This window comes from Pelophylax lessonae, assembly GCF_965119305.1.
Source record: "Pelophylax lessonae genome assembly, chromosome: 5".
Taxonomy (NCBI): domain Eukaryota; kingdom Metazoa; phylum Chordata; class Amphibia; order Anura; family Ranidae; genus Pelophylax; species Pelophylax lessonae.
In genome coordinates this window covers 280,798,757-280,822,850 of record NC_138772.1, presented here as the reverse complement: position 1 = coordinate 280,822,850, position 24,094 = coordinate 280,798,757, and the positions used below count along the sequence as shown (strand labels likewise).

The following is a 24,094-nucleotide window of genomic DNA, read 5'->3' as shown; positions in this document are numbered from 1 at the left end:
ACGACCGCGCAGTATAAGGTACTTATATAGCGCTGTCAATTTACGCAGTGCTTTTACATATACATTGTACATTCACATTGTCTGTTAAAGTAACATAGTGCCGAATCACATTAAGGGGGGTAAATTCTTCCAGTCCAGAAATGCTTAACCTAAGGAAGGGGTTATGAAGCATGGTGTACCTGGGAGCTCAGCTGATGATGAGGAAGCAAGGTGCACATCCAAAGTCATGCCAGGGATGCCTTGCTTGATGTAACGCCTGCAAAACCAATGCGTGACAACAGTCCCCCAGTACAACAGCATCAGCACTTGCTGGCACAGTCTGGGAAGGAATTAGTGATCCTCCATCCCTCTGGGATACACATGAGAGAAGCTGATTGTCCCTGCTTCAGGGCAATGCAGCCTTTTTCCCCTCCAGCACACCTAGTGAGTCTGCAGAGCCCTTTGATCTGAGATGACTTGGTGGCACAGAGCAGAGAAGGCTGGAGGTGTGGATGTAGGGTTGTCACCCTGTGCCTGTTAGATAGCCAGGCGTGCTGCACACCTCCTCCTCATCATACCTATGGTTCTTGCACTGGTGGTGGCGGTGTTCCATTCGGGAGCTGTGAAGGAGGAGGTGCCACTGACAGCAGGATTGTCAGGGGTGTGTGTATGAAGGGAGGGTGGTGGGGTGGGGGGGAGACCCTGATCCTCGAAGGAAAACAAATAGGAAAGAGAAGAAGAGGTCTCTGGGAAGGGGACACTTTGGATACCTGCTATGGTTTACTTTAATGTCCCTATACGTGTCTCTAAGCGCTCGCCTATGGAATGCAAAGGATCTAAATGATATTCAGCATCATCTCTTCCAAAAAAAGGGGGGACTATCTTTTCCAGCTCTGGCTAAGGTGTGTGTGTTGTTTTTTGTCCTATGTTCGGGGAGCCCGGAGCTTCCTATCCCTGACATGAGAAGAGAGTAGAGGGCGGACCTGCTCCATCTCCCCTGCAGTCATCCTCTAGAATGGCTCTGTCCCCCAGGAGGTACTGGAGATCAGCCTGCGCTGTCCGTGGTGCTGAAGCTGCAAGAGCCGCCACCGCCGCCGCTGGTGCTGAAGCTGCAGGAGCCGCTCTCCGTGGTGCTGCTGTCACCGCTCTGGCTGGAGGCTTCCATAAACCTGCCATACCGATGCCGCTGCTGCCTCCGCAATGCTTGCTCCTGGTGCTAGGCTTGGGATTAGGACCGGGCTTGGTGGCTGGATCGAGCGGAACCACGGTGGAACAGCCTACTAACAGCACGTCCTTGTCTATCATGGGCTTGATGCCTCTCAGCGAAACGGTGGCAAAAGGGAATATCGGCAGGGGGATCCTGCCCGCCGTGCTTTTGGCTATTGATCAGATCCGCAATGAATCCTTGCTGCATCCCTACGTCCTGGACTTGAAGCTCTATGACACAGCGGTAAGAGGTTCACCTACCTACTTTCATGTACCGTTCAGATTTTTTATTTTTTTTTGTATCTAATGCAATAATGATCAGCTAATGATTTGATCATTTCTGATGTTAGTGGGTGTAAAGGTATGTGACCCCAGAATCTCACCATGATAGGAGTTTGCCTTCATGGGAATAAGCTAGCTTGTCTTTATATTTGACTGTAGCTGTCATTGACACAGTTTGATGGTGCTGTGTGTGATTTATTATTTTTTTCCCCCATAACATAGCAACAAGGCACAATTTCTTGAGTGGGAGTCAATGGGATGATGAAGAGAATGCAGAAATGCAGCTCAGCTTTTCAGTATGTGCTTCCAGCACCATTATGCTGCATAGGTGCATGCCTACCTTCTTTTTTTTTTTTCTGAAGATAATTGCACGCATGTTTGTTAGCATTTTTCTTTCTTTTTACACCGATGCAATTAAACCTACCTTATAGGTTCAGTATTTTCAGTCCCGATGACTCTTGCAATAAATATGGTTCAGCTGGTTGAGCAACAGATGCATTTAAAATGTCTCTTCTTTCAGTCGTTAGTAGGTTCAGGTATCTGATACCTTTACTTGGTATATGGAATTATTACATAGGTGACCCCCCTATATCTACTTGGTATATGGAATTATTACGTAGGTTACCCCCCTATATCTTCTTGGTATATGGAATTATTACGTAGGTTACCCCCCTAAAATGTCTCTTATTTCAGTCGTTAGTAGGTTCAGGTATCTGATACCTTTACTTGGTATATGGAATTATTACGTAGGTGACCCCCCTATATCTACTTGGTATATGGAATTATTACGTAGGTTACCCCCCTATACCTACTTGGTATATGGAATTATTACGTAGGTTACCCCCCTAAAATGTCTCTTATTTCAGTCGTTAGTAGGTTCAGGTATCTGATACCTTTTACTTGGTATATGGAATTATTACGTAGGTTACCCCCTATACCTACTTGGTATATGGAATTATTACTTAGGTTACCCCCCTAAAATGTCTCTTATTTCAGTCATTAGTAGGTTCAGGTATCTGATACCTTTACTTGGTATATGGAATTATTACGTAGGTTACCCCCTATACCTACTTGGTATATGGAATTATTACGTAGGTTACCCCCTATACCTACTTGTTATATGGAATTATTATGTAGGTTACCCCCCTATACCTACTCGGTATATGGATTTATTACATAGGTTACCCCCCTAAAATGTCTCTTATTTCAGTCGTTAGTAGGTTCAGGTATCTGATACCTTTACTTGGTGTATGGAACTATTACGTAGGTTTCATGCTCAAAATAGAATAGGAAAGCTAACCATGATTCAAATTGGCCATTGCAGTATTCTTACAGCAAATGATTTCTTCTAGGTGTATATAGCTAGTAAATAGCAATCTCCATTGCTAAGGCTGAGCAACACTTATCTAAATGTGTCATATAATATTTCTAGGGGTATTGATTGAGCAGTCTAGTTAATCCGCTATGACGCATGTAAGGAGGTCAAAAAAAAAAAAAAAGATAGTAGTACATAATAGCTGAAAATCTGCAAGCTCAGAATATGTAAATAGGCTGAATAGATTCTTGTCTCGTTCTACTAAACATGCTTGGGATGACCCTGTTGATTGTGCAAGTGCCTGAAGATGGCAGTCATTTCTTATGGAGATGCTTAATACCATTTCCAAGGAAACCTCTTAAATATTTAGCTTGTTTCTGTTGGACTACACCTATACCTTTGTGGTTTATATATAAAAAAAGTCAAACAGTATAAATGTCGTCCTCTTTTTAGCTTAATGAATGGAAAATAATTATGCGACACTTGCAATAGTTTTTGGTTACTCCAGCACATACCACCATATATACAGTATCTGCACATTCATTGAAAAAAAAAATTGATTTGTTTTATTCATAACACTTTTTTTTAGATTTTCCTCTTATTGTCTTTTCATCTGCTGTAATGTTTTAACTTGTAATGTAGATGGCTTTAATGAAATTGGCATTTTTGTTTATTAAAAATCCTAGGGTTCTAACTACTAAAGCTCATATAATATTATATAGCTTGATATATGGTGGCATGCTGAGTTTCCCTGACAATTATGTACAACATAAGCATGTGCTGAGATGGAATTCCTCCAATTTAAGGAGCATTTTACTCTGATTCAAGCTAGCAATTAAAGTTGCAATCAGTAAAAGCATTACGGTGTTGATTTTTTTTTTTTGCTATTATTTAGTCTTGCATAGTTTGGAAAGTGCTCCATAGAATAATACTAAGTTTCACATCTACAGCTTGCATTGTAACTCCTTAGGCCTTTACTAGAAAAGCATTTGATGAAGACCTAAAAATCTGTATTGCCTACTAGCAGCCATTTAGATTCAAATATGAAAAAATGACAGCTAAGGAATTAAGGTTTTGATCTGATTGGTTCTATAGTGTAACACACACTGTTTCAGTGGGTTCCTATCTCGGGCAGTGATAATTAAAGTGTCTGTATACCTTTTATTCCTTTGGTTGGAGTGTGAAGGCTCTAAAACTCATATCAAGGATTTTTTTCTGTTTGTTTGTACCCTACTAACAAGATTTTGCTTCACTTCCTGTTGTATAGACAACAGGAAATAAGAGAGAATCTCCCTAAAGTGAAGAGAATTCCTATTTTAGATGGTTGTCACCAGATCATTTATGCTAGGACGATTTACCCTCCCTCCTTTCTCTGGTGACAACTGCACAATTTAGAATTTCCGGTCACTTTCTGTTTCAGTGACAATTGTCCTCAAGACAAAAAGAGGACCAAATGGGCAAACAAATAGCATGCACTTTGAGGCCTGCTGAATTTGGTTTATAAAAACTGGAGCAAGAGAAAGAAAAGTTTTTTTTTAACCATGGCAACTTCTTAGGTTTCATGCTTTTCTAACCTACACTGAAAAAAATGTAGGGACTCTACTTTAGAACAATACATTTACAAACAAAAAGGTAATTTTCAAATAAAAACAAATATAATTGTATTACAAATAGATGCTATTTTGTTTATTAGCATTATTATTTGAAAATAATATGTAAAGAGAGACAATGTTAAAAGTTTGTTCCCAGTGGGGTGCCTGGGTAGGGGGGCTAAACCCATTCCTTCACATGCATTTATGTATCAAACAAGTAGACAGTGTCTGTATAGTACAACATCCCTATCATATGGCTATGATAACTATATCCACAAGATTGTTTTCAAATGCTATAATCACTGTTCTATGGTGGACTCTGTTTCAGTATTTCTGTTTTTTTGTATAATTCTTAATAAAAACGATTTGAAATAAAATATAATAAGCCACTTATAGCAAGTCAAAAAAAAAAAGTTTGCCAAAGTAGGATTGGATTTATATTACACCATTTTCTGAAATGCTAGGTCTTATTCCCAGTTCAGTCTTTAACTGCAGGATCAAAAAGTTTCTTTAGGTGTTAAGATTTTCCATAATCTATGCTCATGAACTATATTATGATACTATTTTGATACTATACTATATACATGAACTATATTATAATACTATTTTGATATTATACTATATACATGAACTATAGTATAATACTTTAATACTATACTGTATACTATATACATGAACTATATTATAATACTATTTTGATACTATACTATATACATGAACTATATTATAATACTATTTTGATACTATACTATATACATGAACTATATTATAATACTATTTTGATACTATACTATATACATGAACTATATTATAATACTATTTTGATACTATACTATATACATGAACTATATTATAATTCATTTCTTTCACAACTCATTTACATTAAAGGTCCAATACTAGAACACAATCTTGATTGCGATAAATTATAAAAAAGTAAAGGCAGGAGTAACCTCACATTAACTGATTTCAAAATGGAAAACAACATTTGGTAAACACTGTGTAGCTTTTGTTCTCTATTATCCAATTGGAAAAGGGCTGCAGTGAATATGATCATCAATGAGATTACTTAGTCAATCAAAATATAACATTTCTTATTTCTATTGCAAGTGTCCAAGAATCAGTTTTTTGACATATATATGTTTTTTTACATATATACAGTAACTGCAGAAATTGCCTTTTTATTTCATCCCATGTCTTTATTTAGGCACCAGCATTAGTGTTTTGGACAATGTCTCTTCTCCATATTTCAGATATTGTTGGTTAACTGAAGGAAAAGTATCCTTTACTGGATGACTGTACTTTAGTTTGCTTTCTTTTGCATTTGTATTCAGATTCTGATGGTTGTTTTATGTTGGTTCCATTACCTTAGTCACACAGAGGAACACAAAGAGAGAAATAGGACGTGTACCGCAGGCATAAGTAAAGGAAGATACCGCTATAGTCACAAAGTGGACACTTTATGCACATTGGTTATGAAAACCATCATACCACTGCAAAGATTTGATCATTTTATAGTCTTGCTAACCTGAAACAGAGTACCAATGGCTTGTCCTGTAATCTAGGCCTATTAGACTTCTTGTATTTTAGGTTTTTTGATCCCTAAACCTTAAGATAATGTGTAGTTTTAGTAGTATTTTCAGGTATACAATCATATTTCTAAAATTTGTCACTCCAGCCTCTAAACCATTGATCTATGATAGAATTGCATGTGATTTTCTCTTGCAAGGAAGAACTGTTCTCTCCCACTCTCCCACTGACCCTCTATTGATCAGTATGTTCTTATTTTGTAGAGGAATACACCTAAATCGAGTAAACTTTGATACTTTAGCACACATGCTATGCTTAATGGATAACATTAGTAGTTCACTGGATGGTTTTTATGTGTTGCCTGAAATTGCTCTTCAAGGACACCATTCATTTAAACAACTTCCAGGAATGCTTTTTAGCTATCCCCATTTGATGGTAAACCAAGCCCACTGCCAAAATAGCCATGCACATGCGGCCACACTTTCTGTCAAGAAGATTTACAGTATGTAATCCAAAATTATTTAAAAACATATATATCTATAGGTACCTATAGATACAGTATTTAAAATTTAAAATATATACATTATTGTTCTGTGTCAAATTCCATAGAAAGTAGGGTTGCACTGGCCAGTATTATCAGGTACAGACTCTCTAAGTGAATCTGGTGTGTAGTCCTGATACCAGAGCAGGACTGCTTGATTTAAACTTGGCAAGTTAGGCATCATTTCAACCAAGAAGAAATAATTTTCTTTCCAGCACCCCAACTTATTAATATTGTTCATACTTTTTCATGATTTCATGAACATTTTTGAAATTAGAATCACATTACTAGCTTATTTATTAAAGTTTTGAAAAACAGAGATGCATGAAGTGAAAGATAAGTGAAATGAGTTTACATACCACTCTAAACTTTATTGTGGGGGAGTTAAGGGATGGAAATCTTTATAGGACAGGGGTGCAAAAATATATTTTTAGTTCCATCAATATATGCTGGTTGTCTCTCATACCACTACTTTTTATGAATATTTGCCTTGTCTTACAGTCTTTCTTATTGGCGTTTAGTGGGTCTTTTTTCCTAAATGTTGGCTGAAATTCATCAAATCATCATTTTGTCTATTTTTATGATGCAAACATAGAAAGGGTCCAAAATAAAAATTAATGAATCTAATTGGCTGATTTAAAAGTTACAACATACTTGAAGAATATGGTACTGGCAAAAACATTGTATTGCTGCCACTCTTGCTTTTAGTAAACAGTTAAACTCATCCTTACCCATTCCTCCAAAGTTAAAACATGAACACAGAGATACGGTACTATTTTTAAAAATGATTACTTTAAATATACTGTAAGTGAACAAAATTATAAATGCAACAATTTCGTTTTTGCCCCCATTTTTCATGAGCTGAACTCAAAGATCTAAGGCCTATTTCTCTTAACTATTGTTCCCAAATCTGTCTAAATCTGTATTAGTGAGCACTTCTCCTTTGCCGAATTAAATCCATCCACCTCACAGGTGTGGCATATCAAGATGCTGATTAGACAGCATGTGTGCCCTAGGCTGACCACAATAAAAGGCCATTCTAAAATGTGCAGATTTCTTTACACAGCAGAATGGCACAGATGTTGCAAGTTTTGAGGGAGCGTGCAATTGGCATGCTGACTGCAGGAATGCCCACCAGAGCTGTTGCTGGTGAATTTAATGTTCATTTCTCTACCAAAAGCCATCTCCAAAGGCGTTTCAGAGAATTTGGCAGTACATCCAACCTGCCCCACAGCAGCAGATCATGTGTAACCACACCAGCCCAGGACCTCCACACCCAGCATCTTCACCTCCAAGATTGTCTGAGACCAGCCACCCAGACAGCTGCTGCAACAATTTGTTTGCATAACCAAAGAGCTTCTGCACAAAATGTCAGAAACCATCTCAGGGAAGCTCATCTGCATGCTCGTCCTCCTCATCTGGGTCTCGACCTGACTGCAGTTCATTGTGGTAACCAACTTGAGTGGGCAAATGCTCACATTCGATGGCGTCTGGCACTTTGGAGAGGTGTTCTGTTCACAGATGAATCCCGGTTTTCACTGTACAGGGCAGAGGGCAGACAACGTGTATGTCGTCGTGTGGATGAGTGGTTTGTTGATGTCAATGTTGTGGATCGAGCGGCCCATGGTGGCAGTGGGGTTATGGTATGGGCAAGCATATGTTATGGACAATGAACACGGGTGCATTTTATTGATGGCATTTTGAATGTACCGTGACGAGATCCAGAGGCCCATTGTTGTGCCATTCATCCATGACCATCATCTCATGTTGCAGCATGATAATGCACGACCCCATGTTACAAGGATCTGTACACAATTCCTGGAATCTGAAAACATCCCAGTTCCTGCAAGGCCATCATACTCACCAGACATGTCACCCATTAAGCATGTTTGGGATGCTCTGGATCGGCGTATAGGACAGCATGTTCCAGGTCCTGCCAATATCCAGCAGCTTTGTACAGCTATTGAAGAGGAGTGGATCAACATTCAACAGGCCACAGTCAACAACCTGATCAACTCTATGCGAAGGAGATGTGTTGCACTGCGTGAGGCAAATGGTGATCACCTCAAATAATGACTGGTTTTCAGACCCCCGGACCCCCCAATATAGTAAAACTGCACATTTTAGAGTGGCCTTTATTGTGGCCAGCCTAATGCATAACTGTACAATAATCATGCTGCCTAATCAGCATCTTGATATGCCACACCTGTGAGGTGAATGGATTATCTCCGCAAAGTAGAAGTGCTCGCTAACACAGATTTAGACAGATCTGTGAACAATATTTGAGAGAAATAGGCCTTTTGTGTACATAAAGTCTTAGATCTTTGAGTTCAGCTCATGAAAAATGGGGGCAAAAAGTCCTGTGTTTATAATTTTGTTCAGTCTAGTTGAAAATAAATACCAACATTTCAAGAATCTTTTTTGCTTCCCATATGGTCTTTTTTTTAAGTGTGAATCTACAAGGTTAAAATTGAGAGAGATAAATCTTCATATTGAGGTATTCATTATAGTAACTGAAGGGTGGGATTCTAGGAAATGACTTTGCTTTTGTTATAAAGCACTGACACAAAGTATGGAGTTCAAGGTAGTATTGATAGCAGGGAGTTTTCATTCTAACTATGGCATATGTAAAAGTTTCTTATGTTGTTAAGGTACCTTCAAGTGGAGAATAAATATTTTTTGGAAAAAAAATATTTATATATGATTATAATATGAATATATTATTTTAATAAAAATATAAAAATCATTTATAAATTAATGATGGATTGGCTGAGTTGAGTTCGGTCATCTGGACATAGAAGCAGATGAGGCAAATGAGGAGTGAATACTCAGTTACTTGCTTTAAGGGTTACTATTTATGATCTCATGATGAGTAAACTGAATTAATGTATTCACCTGATGTAGTGTGTATTCAGGAGACAGTTCTAGGGCAACGAGTTGTGACAACAGAAAAATTGGCAAGGACGTTGTTTTTCAGATGGGTTGATCATATGTGATGCTGACCTATTTAAAGAACGCATCTAAGAAGTCCAAAATCAGATGAAAGTTACTGAATGACTTTTTAAAACCAATTATTCATATGTTGTACAGTGTTCATAGGTTAAAATGCACACAGAAGTTATTTTTGCTTGAAGAGAATAGAAATCCAGGAAAAGTACATTTCATTTAGTTATGAGCAAATTTAGCAATGGGATGTTGGAGTGATGACAAAGACAAAATATTTGTGCTGTACATTTTGTAGTCAATTATTCTACAAAAAAAAATAATGTAATTAAAAATTGCATTTGATTATCGTGATTTTATATCAAAAGACAGTTAATTTATCAATTTACTCACTCTCTGTATTGATCGGTTTCCATGCTTAATGCCCCCCTACAGAGTGCTTTTTAAGAATGCAGTGCAGAACAATCTTAACTCCAGGCTTCCTCACTGTTGCTACAGAGGGAATTCCCATGATGTAGACTCTGATGTCACTGGGAACTTTCATAAGTCCCAGAGGCCATCTTGGAGCTGGGCAGAGCTAACTCAGCCCTGCTACGCTTTCCTATGCAGCAATTTAAAAGACAAATTTAAAATATCTCCCTGTAATAATGCCTATGCTTTTATAACATTTACAGACTCTCATGCAAGCATGTGCAATGTCATTCAGAATTTTTGCTCTCACGAGCCTGGAAAAAAGATATCGTCTCACTAATTCTTGTCCACACAATAATGACTCAATCGTATCCTAATGCTACACTACTGAATTACACAAATAGATTTGTTTTTCCTGAATGGGACACAACGTAATTTTTAGATTACAAAAAGTTCTCCTAAAATAAAAGGAGAACTCAGGCTTTAAGCTTTACCAGTCTGGTATATTAAAAATGTCATGTGTTTTCTCAGCAGTCAAAAAGCCTTGTTGATTGTATTTTTTTTAATAAATATCTCAGGCTGCACATATTATGTAAAATCTGTTTTGGGTGAAATTGCTGGCAAATACAGTATATTTTTCTTCCTAACATACAGTATCTCACAAAAGTGAGTACACCCCTTTACATTTTTTTAAATATTTTATTATATCTTTTCATGTAACAACACTGAAGAAATGACACTTTGCCACAATGTAAAGTAGTGAGTGTACAGCTTATATAACAGTGTAAATTTGCTGTCCCCTCAAAATAACTCAACACACAGCCATTAATGTCTAAACCGCTGGCAACAAAAGTGAGTACACCCCTAAGTGGAAATGTCCAAATTGGGCCCAAAGTGTCAATAGTTAGCGTGGCCACCATTATTTTCCAGCACTGCCTTAACCCTCTTGGGCATGGAGTTTCCCAGAGCCTCACAGGTTAAGAATGGATTTCTCTTCCACTCCTCCATGAGGACATCACAGAGCTGGTGGATGTTAGGGACCTTGCACTCCTCCATATTCCATTTAAGGATGCCCCACAGATGCTCAATAGGGTTTAGGTGTGGAGACATGCTTGACCAGTCCAGCACTCATGGAGTCCCAGACCATGACACCCACCTAACCACCATGCTTGACTGTAGGCAAGACACACTTGTCTTTGTACTCCTCAACTGGCACGCTTTACACCATCTAAACCAAATAAGTTTATCTTGGTCTCATCAGACAACAGGACATGGTTCCAGTGGTCCATGTCCTTAGTCTGCTTATCTTCAGCAAACTGTTTGGGGGCTTTCTTGTGCATCATCTTTAGCAAAGGATTCCTTCTGAGATTTCAGCCATGCAGACCAATTTGATGCAGTGTGGTCTCAGCACTGACAGGCTGACCCCCCACCTCTTCAACCTCTGCAGCAATGCTGGCAGCACTCATACGTCTATTTCCCAAAGACAACCCCTGGATATGATGCTGAGCACATGCACTCAACTTCTTTGGTCGACCATGGCGAGGCCTGTTCTGAGTGGAACCTGTCCTGTTTCACCACTGTATGGTCTTGGCCACCGTGCTTCAGCTCAGTTTCAGGGTCTTGGCAATCTTCTTATGGCCTAGACCATTTTTATGTAGAGCAACAATTCTTTTTTCAGATTCTCAGGGAGTTCTTTGCCATGAGGTGCCATGTTGAACTTCCAATGACTAGTATGAGAGTGATAACACCAAATTTAACGCACCTGCTCCCCATTCACACCAGATACCTTGTAACACTAACGAGTCACATGACACCGGGGAGGGAAAATGGCTAATTGGGCCCAATTTAGACATTTTCACATAGGGTTGTACTCACTTTTGTTGCCAGCGGTTTAGACATTAATGGCTGTGTGTTGAGTTATTTTGAGGGGACAGCAAATTTACACTGTTATACAAGCTGTACACTCACTAATTTACATTGTAGCAACGTGTCATGTCTTCAGTGTTGTCAAATGAAAAGATATATTAAATTATTTACAAAAATGTGAGGGGTGTACTAACTTTTGTGAGATACTGTATGTATGCTAATCTGCTGCAGATTAAAAAGCCTTATCTCTTTTCGTGTTTTAGAATATTCTCTGAATATGTGATATATTGATATGTATATATAAATAAAAAAATGAATAAATGTGAATTCTACACTAATCTGAAATGAAAACAATGTTCTGGGAGTCTAAATTGAAAGATGTTGGGGCTCCAGTATTTAAAATAAAAAATGAAATATTAAGTCAAGTAGAATTCAATTTATAATTAGCTAAATAAAAAATATTATGCATTGTGCTCCTTCCCTAGCTCTAGTTCATGTAAAAAAAAAAAAGAAAGAAATTAAAATGAAACATCAAATACACATGAGGGGGCAATTAGGTGACTGGAGGTGAACAAAAAATACCAAACATGTTATACTTATCTGCTCTGTGCAGTGGTTTTGCACAGACCAGCCCAGATCCCCTCCCTCCTGCCGAGTGCCTCCTCAGCAAGCAGGGGGGCACCCAAGCCAAGCCGCTGCTCTGTGTGCCCATTCAGGCATGGAGCTGTGGCTCAGCCCTGCCCCTGTCTCTCTCCTCATTGGCTCACTGACTTTGATTGACAACAGCAGGGGCCAATGACTAAACACTTTGCTGTCCATTTATATTTTTAAACATGCTATTTTTGGTCTAAGAAATTCAGAGTATTTCTGAAAGTATAATTTTTAGATTGATTGTAACTCACAAACCTTTTATTTATTTATTTTTTTTTTTTAGCTTTGTATATAGTAAGTAAAAAAGAATACTTTATTGCAAAACATTTTAATTAGTTGTATAGTTGTGTACCAAAATACGATATAATAGGTATACTTTCACACATAAAGAAAAAAAACATTCTATTAAATATGACTTATGTAATGCAACTATGTTAAGTGCTTTTGTGAATTATCAGCCATTGTTAAAGCAATTAAAATAACTAATTTATTCTATCTTCCCAAAACTACAGTTTGGCAGTAAATCAAATTTGCAGTTCAAATAAAAACTGCCTAAGCAAATAGTGGATTAAACTGCATAAGCAAATAACAGATTTAAGTTATTCATATGACCTTCACTATGTTATAGTATATTCTGTTAGGTAATCAATATCTTTCCATTAGTATTTAACTTATGCTCAATATTTCACTAATAATGCGCACTAGGATACTGTAACATTATTAATTATTAACAGTTGCCTACATTTTGGCATTGGTATGATCATTTCTACACAAAAAAAAAAAACATTTTTTTAAACAAAGATTTTATATAATTTACATAGAATAAAAGCAATGTATTTAGGTTGACCGAATGCGCATCACACTATAAATTATACATAGCAATATAGAACATTGCTAGTATCAAAATATTTTAGTAGCGTGTGCAGGTTTGTAAGATATCCATAGGTGTATGTATGCTTTTATATACAGTAATTGTTCTAGAATGCAAGCGTGCTTATCGTTTTATGATTGCTTCTTATTGACTAAAATCATTGCATATCATAATTATGGTAACCAATGATAAACCATACATGTACCTGCTTTAGCAGGCCTTTGGCAGGAGCCATCATTGTAAGAACTGGCAAGATCATATTATGGTGCTGTCCCCCCAACACAATGTCTATGTTTAATGGAAGGCGTCTTTTCATATGTTACTGGCAAAAGATGGCTTCCTTCTACATTCTTCTTGGTAAAAAAAAAATATATATTTTGTGCATTCACTAACTACTTTTATTATTCTATAGAACGTATTTTGGTCGCACTGCGTTAAATATTTTCAAATGGGTAATTGAAGTATTTGGTGTAAGACAGTGTGGAATTCTCACAAGATTTCAGTGAAATTCATAACGCTGAATTAAGAGTAAATACTTGGACCCTGTGCTCCGTGGCAGTTAACTTTAATTAACCACTTCTGGACCGGAAGGATTTGTCCCTTAATGACCAGGCCATTTTTTGCGATTCGGCACTGCGTTACCTTAACGGACAATTTTGCAGTCGTGCGACGCTTTACCTAAATAAAATCGATGTTCTTTTTTTTTCCACAAATAGAGCTTTCTTTTGGTGGTATTTAATTACCTCTGCAATTTTTATTTTTTGCGCTATAAACAAAAAAAGAGCGACAAGTCTGAAAAAATAAACAATATTTTTCAATTTCTGCTATATAACATTCCCAAAAACAAATTGAAAATCAAATTTTTTCATCCTTTTAGGCAAATTTGTATTCATATACATATTTTTGGTAAGAAAAAATCACAATAAACGTATTTTAATTGGTTTGCGCAAAAGTTATCACGTCTACAAACTAGGGGAAAAATTTGTGTCATTTTTATTTATTTATTTATTTTTTACTAGTAATGGCGGTGATCTGCAATTTTTAGCGGGACTGCGACAATGCGGCGGACAGATCGGACCCCTAACTGACATTTTTGCCACTTTTGGGGGGACCAGTGACATTACTACAGTAATCAGTGCTAAAAATATGCACTATTACTGTAATAATGACACTGGCAGGGAAGGGGTTAACCCAGGGGTGATCAAAGGATTAAGTTTAAGCCTAGGGGAGTGTTTTCTAACTGTATAGGGGAGGGACTTGTGAAATGACCATAGAGGCCTGTGATCCTAAATAGGAGGATCACAGGCGCTCTGTGATCATTTCAGAGAGAACCACGGTCAGCTGTGTTTATAACGTCTGACCATCGTTCTCTCTCAGTGGGGAGTAAACGCGGGTGCCCGGTGGCAATCGCGGCCGCCAGCCCTTTGGATCAGCATCCCCGCTGCCTAATGGGGGCGCATGCTCACCCCCCAGGAGCGTTCCTGCGAACTAATGTACCCATATGTCCATCCGTGCAGCTGAGCCCATGCGGCGGGTGGTTGGCAAGTGATTCAATCGTTTTTTTTGTTTTTTTTTACCCCTAGCTAGTGCATTTTGATGCATAAACAGTTAAAAATGGGTACAAGTATTACTGTTTTCTGATTTTTAGGTAAGTCCACAGATACTGTATATACAAAAACACTTGCTGTGAATACATGCACAAAAGACATAGGCCCCTTTCACACTGATCTGGTGCTTTTCTTCCACAGTGCGGGTGCAGCACAATGTACTCACGATTTTTGTGTGCTTTTCCATAGACCTCTATTATGTCCTCTAGTTTTTGTGTGCTTTCTGAAAGTGCACCAAAAGTCCTGCATGAAGGTGTTTGGGTGCATTTTCTGAAAGAGCACCAAAATCCAAAATAAAATAAGCTCATGGCAATGCACAGCTAGCTTGCATGCGGGTATGCTGCGCTGCACCCATTCTGCAGGAGAAGTGCCCTGAATCAGGGTAACCTCTGGTTGTGCTATCAGCCAGCATAATAATAAAAGCAAATAAAAAAAAAAAAAAGATGTCATCTTGTAAGGGAGAACATTTATGAAAAGGAAAGCAGTAGACATTTTGAGAATGGAAACATGCATCCATTTATATTATGTACAGTATTCTACTCTTTTTTTTCTCAGGTTTACTGAAGATGATAAAGAGTAAAGTGCATAGCCTCTTATAACCTATTACAATTAATATATACTAATATGACTTTAGTTAAAGGGATTGTAAAGGCAGAAGGTTTTTTGTTATCTTAATGCATTCTATGCATTAAGATAAAAAACCTGTGTGCTGCAGCCCCTCTCAGCCCCTCTAATACTTACCTGAGCCCCCTCTCTATCCAGTGATGTTGCAGGAGTGTCTCAGCTGCCCTGGACTCCTCTCATTGGCTGAGACAGCAGTTCGGCGCAATTGGCTCCGGCTACTGTTAATCAAAGTCAGTCAGCCAATCAGGAGAGAGGGGGGTGGGGCCAGATCATGGCTCTGTGTCTGAATGGACACAGGGAGCTGTGACTCGGCTCAGGAGCCCCCAAAGCAAGCTTCTTGCTGTGGGGGCACTCAAAAGGATGGAGTGGCCAGGAGCACAGAAGGGGGATCCGAGAAGAGGAGGATTTAGGCCACTCTGTGGAAAAGTAACAGCACAGAGCAGGTAAGTACAGGGCTTTTTTTCAGCTGGAACTTGGTGGAACTCAGTTCCACCACCTCTGGCTCAGGCCCTCTGCTCCCTACTCACCACTATCACAGTCCAGTTTCTGGGTTTACAAGTGACAGCTTGTCTCCCAATGGCTCCCAAAAATACGATCTTCTGAGTGGCTCTTACTGAGTGCAGGATGAGGACAAGGGGGATGCAGGTGCCTTCACCCTCACTGGATAATCTCCCTGCAAGCGAGAGAGTCGGAGTCACCTCCAATGTGGTAGTGGTTGAGTTCCTGCACCTATTTTCTGAGAAAAAAATCCCTGGGTAAGTATAACATGTTTGTTATTAAAAAAACAAGAATTTTCAATAATTTTAACTATTACATTGGTTGCTAAATGTTTCTGTACATTATCATTATTTTGCACCTATTATCACATATAATTGTTTTTAAAAAAAGCACATGTATGAGGTGTGTCTAAAAAGTTTGGCGAACGGTATCAGAGAACAAAAAAAAGCATATAATACACACAAATTACATTTATTAGCCTTCAAAATAATTGCCATCCTTCCCAACATTTTTTGGCAATGTTCATAAAGCTTCTGGAGACAAGCAAAGGCCTCTTTAGGAATCAATCACAGAACCACTGTCACACATTCTTGGATTGCCGCCACGTCTGCAAACATGCACCTTTCATGATTTCTTGACCTTGGACTTTTGCAGGGGACTCTTTTTGGGTCGCGGGGAAGATGGTGACCTGAACGTGGCTCATCCTCAGTCATTTCCTTCCCATTGTGAAAGCGCTTGAACCAGTCGTAAACATATTTTCTGCTCATGGCTTCCATCCAGAGTTGTATAAAGTACTCGAAACCCATACTTGAGTAAAAGTACAAGTGCTCGATCAAAAAGTGACTTGAGTAGAAGTGGAAGTGCTCAATCAAAAAGTGACTTGAGTAGAAGTGGAAGTGCTCAATCAAAAAGTGACTTGAGTAGAAGTACTAAAGTATTCAACATTTTTTGTACTTAAGTATTGCAAGTAGTTTTTTTAAAAATATTGCTACTCAAGTACTGAAAGTAAAAGTACAAGTAGTTTTGAAAAAAAAATTGCTACTCAAGTACTGAAAGTAAAAGTACAAGTACTGTGTTATGTAGTTATTAAAGAAAGAAGTCAAAAGTTTGAACATCATATTGTTTTTTATTATTTCAAATGCAGCTTTTATTTATACATACAGTAGCTTTTATTTTCGTATGCGCTGATAATACACATGTTTTGAGCTTCATGAAACCTGCCATCTACTGTTCTGGCTGTGGTAATTTTTATAATTGTAACGAGTAACTATGCAGCACAAAAAAAAAATATCGGAGTAGAAGTATTGAAATCATTGAAAAAAATGTAGTGAAGTAAAAGTGGAAGTAGGAGAAAAAAAAACTACTCTAGGAAAGTACAGATACCGCCTTTCGGTACTTAAGTACAGTAGTGAAGTAGTTCTACTTAGTTACTATACATCTCTGCTTCCATCCCATACACTTGCACCAACATTTCTTGCATCTCCGTCGCCATTGTCCCTAATTTGTAGCAGAATTTAAAGTTCACTCATTGCTCCATTGCGCTGTAACCCTATCTCTTACACTGACTATGTCCAACTGCCCACAGGGGGTTACACCAATGGTCAGGTGTACTCCACGCTAGGTGGTGCTTCTTGATGTGTTTCTGGATAGCCATGTACATGCACGCACACCTCGCCCATGAGGGGTGGGGGGCAGTTAAAAATAAAAATGCAGCTGAGCCACAGTTTTACCATCCTCCAACCACTCCCCCCCCTCATGCTGCAAAGGCACTGCTCCCTTTGTGCAGCAGTAGTGGTGGAGTGTTGTGTAAAACACCCTGCAGCCGTACTAGGGAAGCAGTGCCTTTGCTTCATAAAGAGGAATGATTATTAGGGGATGGTAAAACTGTCACTGTCCACAGAATGGCTAGGGAATAACCCAGTGGAGGGTGATCTGTACTCCATTAGCTTTATTGGAGTGCAGGTGAGACATCAGCGTCAGGGATCTTTAGACCTCTGATGCCTCATAAAAGAGAACCTGTCACCAAAAAATGCATCATATAGGGGACTTTTTGTCCCCTATGTGATGAAAAAAAAAAAAGTTTAGAAAAAAAAAATGTTAAAAACATAAAAAAAATTAAAACAAATAAAGTTATACACACGTACCTAAAATTCCTCAACAAAACTTCCTGAGCCCCCCTCACATACAAACATAAATGCATGCGTCAAGGGTGCCTTTGCAAAAAATTGTCCATTGCACTAGACATGTTACATAACACTGCGCATGCCGGAGTGAGAGCAATAATTCTCAACAGAATAGAAGTGATTTACTGGTATCGGGATAGCATTAATTATACATACTGACATGGTACATGCTTGGTGTATTATACAGTATTAGGAACAACAAAGAAACTGTATATACACAAGAGAAAGTTACATGTATACTCAAGGTATTTTAAAGCTTGACATGTTGGGTATCTATATACTCCGCACAACCTGATTTATTACATTTTACCAAAATAATTTGGCAATAAATTGCTTTTATACCATATATATATATATGCCATTTAATTAACTTTATTGTATTTTTTAAAATAAATTTGAGTTTCATAAATGTTGCACTGATATTGGGTGCAATCAAAAATAATTAGAACTACCACTATTTAATTCTCAAGAGTGTCTTTCTGCTTTCAGAAAATATGCGTTTTGGAGTTTTTACATTATCTCCAGACCTAAAATGACAATGGAGGGTCTGATTGGGTCCGCCTTAAAAACTCAGGTGTGTTTGGATCCTAATCTGAACATGCCAGAGCTATTGTGCCAGGAAGCTGTCACTGCACACTGCCAATCATAAGTGATTGAGGCATGTTTCCCGCCCCACAGCCGTACATATACACTTATCATTTATACACATGGCTGTGGAGCAGGGAATACCTCAACCACTTATGATTGGCAGGGCACTGCGGCAGGCGATGGGCAGGGGGAGGCCCTGTCAGGTAGGCTGTATGGGGCCCCATGATTTCTAACAGCGGCCCTGTATGCACATATTCATATGTGCACGTTAAGAGGAATGAAGGATTAATATACAGATCAGATGTGTGGAAAAGGAGGGGAAGGAAGGGTTAAACTTTATTTGCATCTGCTGATGCAATGTTTGTGCACACTGCTCATGAACTGATGAATGGATCATTCATTGATTAGTATCTATTTGAGGGGAATTTTATAAAAACTGGAGCAGATAGAATCTGGGGCAGCTGTGCATGACAACCAATCAGCTTCTAACTTCAACTTGTTTAACCACTTGCCATGCAAGGATGTACCTGCATATCCTTGGGCTGCAGTGGTTATACTGGAAAGATGCCTGCAGCAACTGGCGTCATTTTTTTTTTTGGCCAGCGATTCTCATTATGGACAGACCCCACATCTTTTCATAAAGAGGACCTGTCATGGCCCATGCTCTCAGAATGGGTGTTCATCCCTTGTGAGAGCAATAAAGTTGTTTAAAAATATATTTGAAAAAAGGAAACTGTGTAAAACATTTTTTTACATAAAATAAACAATACAATTTAGGAAAAATGTTAAGCCCTCCCCCATGCTCGCGCACAACTGCAAACACATACGTAGGTCATGCACGCACATGTTAAGGTTAATGTTAATGTTAATGTTAGAGCGACTTGTTTTATAATTTGGTTCACTGGGGTGTGGTCACACTTGAAGTTGCAGCTTTTCACAATTTCCATTAGCGCGGTTATTATTTCCATTGCACATGTTAAAGCGGAGTTCCGGGCACAGAAATTTTTTTTCAGTGAACATACCCCCGGGACAGTCAGGGCTAGTACATTCCACAATGGCTAGCCTCTGATCTGTCCCGGTTCGCACTTACCTGCAAGAAGAAATACTCAATTATAAAATTTCTTCCACAGCGTTGCCATCTCTCTTGTGGGCAGCTGAAGCCGGCGCGAACCTCTTCTGCGTCTTCTTCCGCGTTTTCTTCTCCCAGAATGCGCCTGCAACGGCCCCTCTCGTCACTTCCGGTGCGGCATGCCCAGAAGCTGTTTAGCAGGGAATGCGGCGTCGCCCGGAAGTGACGAGCGGGGCCGGTACCGTCGCATTGATTCCTGGGAGCGATGACGTTCAGCTCCCAGGAATCAGTGCAAGCCAGGAAGTGACAGCGGAGCCGCGGCGCAGAGGGAGGAAGTGAAGAATAGCTGAGTATATTCGATCTACAATTGCAAGGTGAGTACAAAAAAAAAAACCTAACTATCCAATTCTGTTTCAGGTGAAGGAGAACAAGCGGACGGGCACAAAAAAAAAGATTGATTTTGTTCCCGTAACTCCGCTTTAAGGTTGTTCGCACCACACTTTGCCATAAACATTATAGCAAGAGCAATATTTCTAGAACCAGACCTCTTGTAAACTGATAACGTGTAAAGGCTCTTAAAGCGTGCCTATAGAGATTTTTAGGTACCATAGTTTGGCGATGTTCCAATTGTGAAGCATGACCTGTTTGGTATCATTCAACTCACTCAAAAATTGGATATTATATTATGTTTTTGTGTATTAAAACTCATTAACCACATTAAGACAGCCCGCCCCACATTTACTGCGGCAGGCTGCTTGCCTCTCCTGCGCTAACCGATGTAGCCCTACGTCAGTCGTGCGCATGGTGCTGGGGGTGAGCTCCCAAACCCACTAGGCAGCAGGGATGCTGATCCATGCGGTGGGTGCCAGTGATTGCCTCTGGGCACCCACGATCGCTCCACGCTGAGAGAGAACACTGGTCAGCTGTTGTAAACACAGCTGACCGTCCTTCTCTCTGAAATGATCACAGAGCGCCTGTGATCCTTCTTTATAGGATCACAGGTCTCTGTGGTCATTTCGCAAACTCACCCCCATACAGTTAGAAAACACTCCCCTAGGCTCACACTTAACCCTTTGATCACCCCTAGGTTAACCCCTTCCCTGCCAATGTCATTATTACAGTAACAGTGCATATTTTTAGCACTGATTACTGTAGTAATGTCACTGGTCCCCCCAAAAGTGTCAAAAATGTCAGTTAGGGGTCTGATCTGTCTGCCGCAATGTCACAGTCCAGCTAAAAATCGCAGATCGCTGCCATTACTAGTTAAAATAAATAAATAAATAAATAAAAATGACATAAATGTTTCTTCTTGTTTGTAGACGCGATAACTTTTGAACAAACCAATCGAAATATGCTTATTGCAATTTTTTTTTTTTTACCAAAAATATGTAGCAGAATACAAATTGGCCTATAAAAATGAAAACATTTTTATTTTATTTATTATTTTTTTTTTTTGGGAATGTTATATAGCAGAATGTGAAAAATATTGTTTTTTTTTTTTTCCCAGAAATGTCGCTCTTTTTTTTTATAGCGCATAAAAAAAAACGCACAGGTAATCAAACACCACCAAAAGAAAGCTCTATTTGTGGGAAAAAACAGGACATCAATTTTATTTGGGTACAGTGTTGCATGACCGCGCAATTGTCTGTTAAAGTAACACAGCGCCCAATTGCAAAAAATGGCCTGGTCATTAGGGGGGAAATCCTTTCGGTCCAGAAGTGGGTAAATGGATTTTTGCCAAAAAACATGATTTTGAAATACAACTGTGAAAATATCATGTGACATAAAAAAATATGCAACACCCACCATTTTAGGGCTTCTGCTTAAAAGAAATAGAAAAAAAAAAAAAAATATATATATATATATATATATATATATATATATATATATATATATTTAATATTTTGGAGTTTTAAGTACTTTTCAAGTAAGAAAATGATATTTATTTACAGAGAAGTGTCAGAATAGGCTTTAGAGGCAAATGGTTAATTAAGCCTTGAAAATGAGAGCTGGAAGCTGATTAGTTGCCATGCACAGCTTTTTCAAATTCTGCCTGCTCCAGTCTTAGTAAATTCCCCTTATTGTGTATATCAAAGAATTGTGGTGATTGGTCACTCTGTGCCTAATCACGGCAATTTGAAGGTACAGAGACCCTCAGATCAGTTCTGTACACAGTGCCAAAGAATGCAGCTGTCTGAGGACAGCCCCATTGATTGGACTTAATAGGCTAAAGGGTCACTCAATGGTACTTTATTGGGTGCCATTTATAAACGGCATTGGACAAATAACCATCCACCACTTTGCTGTTTTTATACGTACAGCAGTACAACAGTGGTTTAGCAAGGAGCAAGGCTTTGCTTTTTAAAAACTTAAAATAGAGTACATGTTCACTTTAAGAGCATGCCGTTATTCCACAGATCACTTAAAGATATAAACTGTGCATCTTGGTAACATAAATTTTATTTATAACACATACATGTTTCTTACAAGTAAAGAATAGCTTCAAATGCTTTTGGCAACTCTTAGCAAGAAGTGTTAAGAGCGTTTTAAAAAAGTGACATGATTTATAGCTAATGGTTTATGTACTTAACCTAGAAATGTACACAGATTTGCACCCTGTAAAAATTAGCTTTTCAGCATAAATTTTCACAAGCAATTAAACTGCCTCAATGTATGTTAATAAAATGTCACTTTAATGCATGTGGCACTTCTTTGACAACATTTCTATGTTTTCTATTTACTGTAGACATTTAGCACATTCTCTGTTTAGGGGTATTTAAACAATTATGATTAATCAATAAATCAACTATTTAGAAATTTTGCAGGACTATGCAAATGTGCAGAATGGTAGGTATGCACATATTCAATCAGACAAAAAAAAAAAAAAGACACATATGCAACCTGTCATAAACACCAGCGAATTTGGTCAATGAAGGTAATGCAAAACTCAGCTGTTGCCACTTTTGCCATACAGACTGCCAATACACTGCATAAGCCAAGTATGAACAATGTGTGCTAATAGTAAAAAATAAATAAATTATATATATATATATATATATATATATATATATATATATATATACATATACACGTAGAAATATATATATATATATATATATATATATATATATATATATATATATAGTAAAGCAGGCAAAGTTCAATTCAGAGGACATTCAGAACACCTAGCAAGATGTTAGCCCTGGAAATAATGCTGAATCCCACTGAAGTCTAGTTGAATTAAACACTTGTTTTAAGCTTTTGGTTAAAAACAGGGCATGAATAGCAAGGCACTGCCGTGGGAGACATGTACCAATAAAAAAAAAAAAAAAAGAAAAAGAAAGTTTAAATACTGTTCTGTGAGTAGAGGATCCTTTAATGTGACTTAAAATGTAGCATTGGAAAAAAAAAAGTCATTAAAAACACACATATAATTTAAATCAGATGTTTTAATCCTTTAAATAACCTAATATCCAGACTGCATGCCTGATAAGGGTTTAGTATTTTAAGGAACTCCACACCATTTTTAAAGGGGCATGGGTTTCCCCCTTAAAGCATTAGTGGCCAGAAAAGGTAGGGCATTGAGCGTGCACCCCCTTCTCTCTGAACCAAAAAAGGCCTGATTCCTTCAACCTCAAACATCCTAAAACCTCACCCGAAGTTGCTGGCAGTTAACTGGCCAAATACATTCAATTTGTTTGGTCGTTCACTAAAATGCAAACAGGCTGGAATTTGGTCAGGCTCATGCTTAACCCAAAGCTCATCCCTATCTACAGCCCTTTCATAACAAATACCTACATTTCCTCTTTTCTTAATGCACCTAAAATATACTCTATGTTTACTTTTTTAAATAAGTTAGATTTTGATTTAGATTTTATATCCTTTTGATTCAGTAGAACCATTGCCAGAAATAGAAATTCTTCAGCTGGGACAGCCATTACAATTAAGTAAAAGTTTCTCCTTTAATTCAACCACTTAGGGACTGCCCTACAGCAGATATACTGCAGCAGAGCGGCTCTTTAAGAGAGTGCTCCTAATCTCAGCTTGTTACCTGTATAGAAGACACCTGGGAGCCAGAAATCTTGTTTATTGATAGGGGATCATATATTTATTTCACTCATTAAAATGCAAATTAATTTATAACTTTTTTGAAATGCGTTTTTCTGGATATTTTCGTTGTTATTCTGTCTCTCACTGTTAAAATAAATCTACCGTTAAAATTATAGACTGATAATTTCTTTGGGCAATTGTACAAAATTAGCAGGGGTTCAAATACTTTTTTTCCCTCACTGTATATATACCATAGTTTGTAGATGCTAGAACATTTGCACAAACCAATCG

The 24,094-nt window shown here is 38.2% G+C and overlaps 1 protein-coding gene across 1 annotated transcript in view; it reads left to right on the top strand.

The window, feature by feature from the left end:
* Positions 1-289: 289 nt before the first annotated feature.
* Positions 290-24,094, top strand: part of GABBR2 (gamma-aminobutyric acid type B receptor subunit 2) — an 873,294-nt gene continuing 849,489 nt past the window's right edge. The window contains exon 1 of the mRNA XM_082257550.1: positions 290-1,429. Coding sequence (XP_082113676.1) covers positions 995-1,429 — 435 coding nt within the window. The 5' untranslated portion in view covers positions 290-994. The remainder of the gene's footprint in view (positions 1,430-24,094) is intronic.